The sequence below is a fragment of the Penaeus vannamei genome, unplaced genomic scaffold (genome assembly GCF_042767895.1).
Source record: "Penaeus vannamei isolate JL-2024 unplaced genomic scaffold, ASM4276789v1 unanchor4558, whole genome shotgun sequence".
Taxonomy (NCBI): domain Eukaryota; kingdom Metazoa; phylum Arthropoda; class Malacostraca; order Decapoda; family Penaeidae; genus Penaeus; species Penaeus vannamei.
Genome location: NW_027217538.1, coordinates 4,498 through 12,888, shown reverse-complemented (window position 1 = coordinate 12,888; position 8,391 = coordinate 4,498). Strand labels below are relative to the sequence as shown.

Sequence of the window (8,391 nt, the reverse complement as noted above, 5' to 3'; positions counted from 1 at the left end):
ATGACTTTTTGATCTTGAACACAAGAAGAACGAGAGGACACAACAAAAAGTTGAAAGTAAAAAGAGGTGATAAAGATGTAAAAAAATATAGTTTCCCAAACAGAATTATTGAATCGTGGAACAGTCTCACCAATCAAATAGTGTGTGCCAAAACTGTGCATCAATTTAAAAAGTTATACGATAATTTAAATATAGCAGACGGGACCACCTGAGCATAGCTCTTCTCCCGTATTCAAACAACTAGGTAAGAACAACTAGGTAAGAACACGCACGCACGCACACAATAAAATAGATGATAACAAATAATAACACTAATATCAACAAATCAATAACTAGTAATAATGATTATTTAAGATCATGAGGATGAGATGATGAAGATAATAATAATAATAATAATAATAATAATAATAATAATAATAATAATAATAATAATAATAACAATAATAATAATAATAGATATAAAATCAATAATTATCATCATTACTACTTTACTACAGTTTTTTTTATAATCACTCTGTAAGCTGGTCTGTTTAGATCTCCACTTTTATCACCTTTCTTTTAAATAAAAAGTCAGTTTGACTCATGCTTCGTATTTCTACTTATCTTCAAACAAAATAAAATAAAAAAGAGCATGAATTATTCAATGAACTTCAATATGACACTCAATTAAGTTAAATTACCTGAGAAAGCTCCAATATGCTGTGTGATGCCTCCGTACTCAGTGTCAACAATGGAAGAGTGTCTTAATGCATCCAGCAATGTTGTCTTGCCATGGTCAACGTGGCCCATGATGGTGACCACAGGAGGACGCCTCACTAGTTCGCTCTCTTTAGCTGGGGGTCTTATTATCATGTTATCATTAGCAAAGGATTCTTAGTTATCTCTAAAATCCAGATATGATTCAAAAGTTGTTAAAAAACAGATTTTGCAATAAAGTATTGTAACAAGTAAAGTTTGGAACAACTTCCTATATAAGCACAACATAAAAAAATGATTATAATGGTACAAACATAAGCAAAACCACAATCAGTATATAGGAATATAGTTTCTTACCAACAGCAGTATATTAAAACAAAAGGAGTTCTTAAATGTTTACCTTCTTACAGCATCTTTATATTCTTTCAGTTTCTCTTTCTTATTTGGAGGACCTTCTATCTTGAACCGAAAGCCAGCCTTTTTGACACTGTCTTGTATAACTTTTAAATTATCAATGACAGCCTGTGGCCTGTCATATGGATCACTGTTGTCAACAAACAAGAATATTTCATACAAATCATCTGAAAAGTAAGTTTAGTCTATAATAATGGACAGAATTTAAGATATACAGTTTTTCAATAGCAACAAAAGGATGGGTATCCCTAACAAGCTAGGGTATTATCTTTATATTTTTTTCTTTCTCTCTCATGAAACAAAACAAACAGGAATAAGAGAAAGAGGATGAGTTGGAGAACAAGTTAGATTAGAAAGAGGAAGAAGAGGAGGAGAAGGAAGGAGGAATGGAGAGATGAAGAAGAGGAAGAGGAAGAGGAAGAGGAAGAGGAACAGGAACAGGAGGAGGAGGAGGAGGAGGAGGAGGAGGAAGAGGTGGAGAAAGAGGGGGAAGAAGATGAAAATGAGGATGAGGAGGAAAAGATGAGGATGAGGATTAGGAGGAAGATGAGGATAAGGATGAGGAGGAGCAGGAAAAAGAAGAAGGAAGGGACAGTGAAGGGACTACAGGGGGGAGGATTAAAACAGAAGGAAGGAAAAAAGGACCAAAGCAGCGGCAGGGGCACTAACCAAGATCTTTTTCAAGAACATCTGCTAATTCCTGTACAGTCATATTCTTCCAAACCCCGACTACAGGATTCTTTTCTTTCTTCAGACCTTTAGGGTTGAGGGATACTGAACTCTGAAATAAATCGTGGAATTTTAGAAACCATACCCGCAGACGCTATGGATATATATCTGTATGTGTGTGTGTGTGTGTGTGTGTGCGTGTGTGTGTGTGTGTGTGTGTGTGTGTGTGTGTGTGTGTGTGTGTGTGTGTGTGTGTGTGTGTGTGTGTGTGTGTGTGTGTGTGTGTGTGTGTGTGTGTGAGTGTGTGTGTGTGTGTGTGTGTGTGAGTGTGTGTGTGTGTGTGTGTGTGTGTGAGTGTGTGTGTATAAGTGTGTGTGTATAAGTGTGTGTGTATAAGTGTCTGTGTGTGTATAAGTGTGTGTGTGTGTATAAGTGTGTGTGTGTGTGTGTGTGTGTGTGTGTGTGTGTGTGTGTGTGTGTGTGTGTGTGTGTGTGTGTGTGTGTGTGTGTGTGTGTGTGTGTGTGTGTTTGTGTGTGTGCGTGCGTGCGTGCGTACGTGCGTGCGTGCGTGCGTGAGTGCGTGCGTGTGTGCGTGCGTGCGTGTGTGCGTGCATGCGCGTGCGTGTGTGTGTGTGCGTGTGTGTACATATATATATGTATATATATATATATATATATATATATATATATATATATATATATATATAGATAGATAGATATAGATATATATATGAATGAGTGCAATAAATCAAGCATTATATGAAATAAATGCTAAAAATATGTATGCTGACATTAATTACCATGAAAGAAGTTTTGTACTAAAATACATAAATCAACACAATACATACTTAGGCATTTTCTTGGCATCTGCTACATCTTACCTTCTCATCCTTAGATTTCCTCTTCTTAAAGGCAATAACAGAAGTGGACAGAGAGGCTCTCTCACGTGGGCCACATGTGAGGCTCTGTGAGGCTCCTGGACCATAACAAAGAGAATCCAACATCGGGCGAATATTGCAGGGTTTGGGAATTGAAGGATAACCCACAGCACCAACTTGCAGCCATTTTCTTAGCAAAGAAGTTCTCCTAAGTGATAACAGAATATCTTCAGTGCATCCATACTAAATATGTCCTATCATGGAATTGCTTATTCAAACTGAGAGTTAATTCAGATATTCCATCAACAAATTGATTTCATAATATGTTAGTGAATAAATGATGCTACACTATGCAAAGATTTTCCTACACTAAAAAATCATAAAAAAGAACCTATAATATAACTGCATACACAGTGAAAAAAAAGGGGAAGAGCAATCATACCGACTTATCTCTTTATTCGTATGTAAGCTTTCTCCTCTGTTTCATATCACAAAAAATCAATAATGATTTATATTAAGAGAAAAAAAAGGTAATTGTAACTGAGAGCAACACACCCTCAAGAGACTACGTCCCAAAACCACCCAACTTAACCATTACTACCTTCTACTTATTCCCTGGACAGGAATATATATATATTCAATAATGATAATGATAAAAACTGTACTCCCTTTTATTAGCACTTCGTGCCAACGTCCATTAAAAACTCTGGGTGTGTATGGGTATTGTGGACTGTCGCTGATATACAATGATATGCAGCAAACATTTTCGTCCTTTCCCAGTGCATATAAGTTTAAACTATAATACTTCTGACTCTAATCTTTATGCTCTATGTGATGGCGGTGTCCATTTTCCTCTATCTCCATGTGTTGCTCTTGGTACCATACAAATAAATAATTGTAGGGATGGATGACTGTGAAAATACCACTTTATTTTGCCAAAATTTTCATAATGGATATTTGTCATGGCATAGGCAAGAAAAAACATTTATGGTTATTATAGCTACTTTTGAAAGTATTGTTTAACATACTATTAGCAAGAATTCCGCAGTTGTTCTGTTGTCAAATCATATTTTCATACTTAACATCTTTCTTTTAAAATAACGATAGGGAAAAACAATACTGCTGTACAATATCCAATCTTTGAAGACATTAGAAAAACCTCCGCAAGCATAACATTCTCTTATTTGGAGACTACAGCCTAGCATGTAGGATGAAGAGTCATATTCGTAAAATCTGATAATCAGAAGCAATTGTGTTTTACCTCAACATACTTCAAGACGTAAAATATTCAGTGCTTTCTAACCCCGCATCTTTATATCAAGTGTTCGTAACCCTGCGTGAGGTAGATATTAAGCCAACAGAAAACTAAATTTAAAGATTATGATTTAAAAATTACCCTTTTGATGATAATAATAACAATATCTATAAAACATTAATTATTTATCCATTGCCTTTATCAGTCTAGAAGGACCATAATTGGACATATCTCTTCTTGCAGACAAGGTTTCGAACACAAAATCACGATGTAAACAAACGCGTATTATGCAGAAGGGTTATGCATTCGAAGTGAAAGAAAACGAAAAACATTCAAACTTTTAATGATAATGATTAATGGGGATGATGACAATGATGATTGACAAAAAATAATGATAATGATATTAATAATAATGATAACTATCAAAATAACTATAATAATAATAATAATAATAATAATAATAATAATAATAATAATAATAATAATAATAATAATAATAATAATAATAATAATAATAATAATGATAATAATAATAATAATAATAATAATAATAATAATAATAATAATAATAATAATAATAATAATAATAATAATAACAATAATAATAATAATGATGATGATAATAATAATGATAATAATAATAATAATAATAATAATAATAATAATAATAATAATAATAATAATAATAATAATAATAATAATAATGATAATAATAATAATGATGATAATAATAATAATAATAATAATAATAATAATAATAATAATAATAATAATAATAATAATAATAATAATAATAATAATGATAATGACAATAACAACAACAACAACAATAATAAGGATAATAATAACAATAATGATAATAATAATAATAATAATAATAATTATAATAATAATGATAATAATGATAATGATAATGATAATAATAACGATGATGATGATAATAATAATAATGATAATATTAATAATAATAATAATAATAATAATAATAATAATAATAATAATAACAATAACAATAATAATAATAATAATAATAATAATAATAATAATAATAATAATAATAATAATAATAATAATAATTATTATTATAATAATAATAATAATAATAATAATGATAAGATAAGAAAATGATATCAATAACAAGAATAGTAATAATGATAATCATGATGATAATGATAATGATAACAAAAATAATGATTATGATAGTAGTAATACTAATAACAGTAATAATGATAATAATGATGATAATAATGATAATAAAAATAATAATGGTAATAAACATAACAATAATGATAATAATAACATTAATAATAATAACATAAATAATAACAGTAATAATAATTATAGTAACAATAATGATGATGGTAACCATAAAACTAATAATGACAATAAAAATGAAATGAAAATAATAATGGTGATAATAATGTTTATGATAATGATAAAAATGGTAATAATAATAATAACAATAATGATGTCAATAATAAAAATAAAAATGATAATAATAACAATGATGATAAAAATAATAACAATAGTATAATAATAGTAATAATAACCATAACGATAGTAATAATAAGGATAATAATAATAATAATAATAATAATAATAATAATAATAATAATAATAATAATAATAATAATGATAATAATAATAATAATAATAATGATAATAATAATAATAATAACAATAAAATTAATAATATGACTGTGCTAATAACAAAAATGAAGATAGTGATAATAATACCAACAACAATAATAATAATATAAATGATAATAATGAAAATAACAACAGCAACGATGATGATAGTAGTGATGATAACAATAACAACGATTATTTATAATGATATTGATAATGATAATAACAACATCGATAATAATAACGATAATAATATTGATGATGATGACTATGATAATAATGAAAAATAATACCAGTAATAATAATAATACTGATAATAATAATAATAACAATAATGATATAAATGATAACATAGTAAAGGTAACGATAATGATAATGATAATAATGATGAAAAAAATAATGATGATAATAATGATAGTAATAATTGTAATAATGATAATAATAGTAATAATGATTTTAACAATGACAATAATGATGATAATATCAATAACAATAATAATAGTACTAATAGTAGTAATAAGAAAGATGCTAATAATTATCAGAAGCACTCGGAGAGCGCATACCTCCGGCAAGGCAAGAAGGGTAACACGCAATCGCCTCACAAATCCCTGGATCCAGATCATGATTCGGATCGCCACCAGAAGGATGGCATCCAAATTGGCCTGTCACATCTCTGGTAAAAAAAAAGAGAAAAAAAAAATAAAAAAAAATAATCTGTCCATATTTTTTTGTTATCCTGTTAACTAACCAACGAACATATTAACAAACTAGCTAATCAACACTACCAAAAAACATAACCTCCTTGATAGAGGTAATAATAGTAGTGATAATGATAATCCTAATGATAATAACAATGATGTTAATAATATGAATAACTAGAAGCACTTAGAGATCGCATACCTCCTCCAAGGCAATAGGGTTCCTGATGCAGTAAAATATTCACACGAAGAATTACAAGAATAATAATATTAATTATCTAGGCGATAAAAGTTTACACTGCCAAAATCTAATGGCATCTAAGTTGGGCTAAGACACATCTCCGGTAAAAAAATCATAATAATATACCTCAGGTTATCTGATTTGGGGTTTGATCTGCTTTCCATAAGTCCCGAATGCTCACGGGGATTGTGTGTAAAATCTCTCTATACTTACTCAGGTATGAGTAAAATCCATGGTGCCAGATGGCGCCTGGTTACACCATACTTTTGTTGAGTGGTGGAGTAATGGATAGAGCGGCCGCCTTACGATCTGGCGGCGCGGGATCGATCCTCGAACAGAGAGGTTATATATTCAAACTATAATTTTTTGAGCAATCCTGCTAACCAACAAACCAACGGTTCCAAAAACTAACCTCCTTGGCAGAGGTAATAATAATAATAATAATGCCTATAAATATGATTGATGATGATAATAACAAAAAATTATCATAACAACAACAATAATAAAAATAATATAACCATAACAATTATACTAACAACGATAAGGGTAATGATAAGTGTAGTGTACGGCTGCGTACGTCCCGACTCGAAGGATGATATCATCTCCAGTTGAAGTCGCCAAGCTAAAATAGCTATTTTTTTTTTTTTAATCTAATTATTGTTGATATTTTTTGGCTGAAGTGCACAGTTTTTAAGGCAACTGTTTATTATCGGATTTTCTCCGTATCCTTTCCTGTATTTATTTTTTTCTAATGTTCTTTCCTTTTGTCGACGTCTCCAAATTCCCGCGATAACCACCGAAGGAGGTGACGGTCGTTACCCAGCTTCTTTTTTGTTTTTCCCCTTCCCTCTCTCGTCTCGGTTGTTTGGGTTGTCGAACTATCGGCTTGGTCTTCAGGCACTTCTTTTGCCTATATTCTTCTTTCGCGCCATGCCTGGGGCTTGGCCTGGGGGTTTCTTTCGGGGTATAAGTACTCGTGGTAGGGGGAAGGAAGATAACTTCGGTCCTGACCTCTGTCCCGCACTTTGGTCCTTCGCGGTTACAATTTTACCTGTGTTGTGCTCTCGCTCGGATTTACCCTTGGATATACTTCGCGCACGGATTTACCCTGATTGCTGAGTATCTCCTCAAAGCTAAGTGGTTGCTGGTTGTGTGTAGGAGACGACTGGTCTCTTTTGGACTTTAGCGTGACATGCTGCATTATTATCTGCAGGGTGCACTCTTTTGTTTATTTCCAAGTGTTTGAGAGCATTAGGACCAAGTGATATAGAGGAACACTGCTTGAGGATCCGTACCTCCAGTGTATTAAATTTAACACTAAGTTATCACTTAGTTTCTTTTCATTCCTGCCTGAGGATCCGTACCTCCTGGAATAAAGATCTTTTTAAGTACATTTACGTACTTTATCGTCGATTTGTTTTGTTTCGCTTAATGCGTGTTTGTTGATTTCTACTTGATCGCGTGGGTGATCAAGCAGTCTCTGTGATTACACCTCCAGTGTGACTTTCCCTTTTTACAACTAAGTTATTACTTAGTTTTATTTCGTTCGTACTTGAGGAGTCATACCTCCTGTACATATATTTTTTTAAAAGTTAATGTTAATGTTTCCTTTCGTCCCTGCTTGAGGATCCGTACCTCCGGGGATAAAGATCGTTAGCAGGATCTTTTTTTTTTATATATTTTGTTTGATATATGTTTCTGTTGATTTCTGCCTGACCTTGTGGGTGATCAGGCAGACTTTGGTGATCCGTATCTCCTGATAAAGAGCCCTTATCACATGATACGTGATTTTTGTCGTTTTCGTTTGTTGTTTCGGCTGATTCCTGTCTGACCTGGTGGGTGTTCAGGCAGTCTTCGTGACTAGTCCCTTCATTGACTTTGCCAGTTCAGCCTTCTTAATGACTTATTGCT

At 31.5% G+C, this 8,391-nt stretch overlaps 1 protein-coding gene across 1 annotated transcript; it reads right to left on the bottom strand.

The window, feature by feature from the left end:
- Positions 1-680: 680 nt before the first annotated feature.
- Positions 681-4,076, bottom strand: LOC113800879 (translation initiation factor IF-2, mitochondrial; the record flags this gene model as incomplete). Its single annotated transcript, XM_070120318.1, is given in 5 exon segments — positions 681-841; positions 1,097-1,277; positions 1,780-1,891; positions 2,661-2,865; positions 3,919-4,076. Coding segments are annotated over 5 exon segments (667 nt in total), but the record flags the coding sequence as incomplete, so codon positions are not given.
- Positions 4,077-8,391: the final 4,315 nt, after the last annotated feature.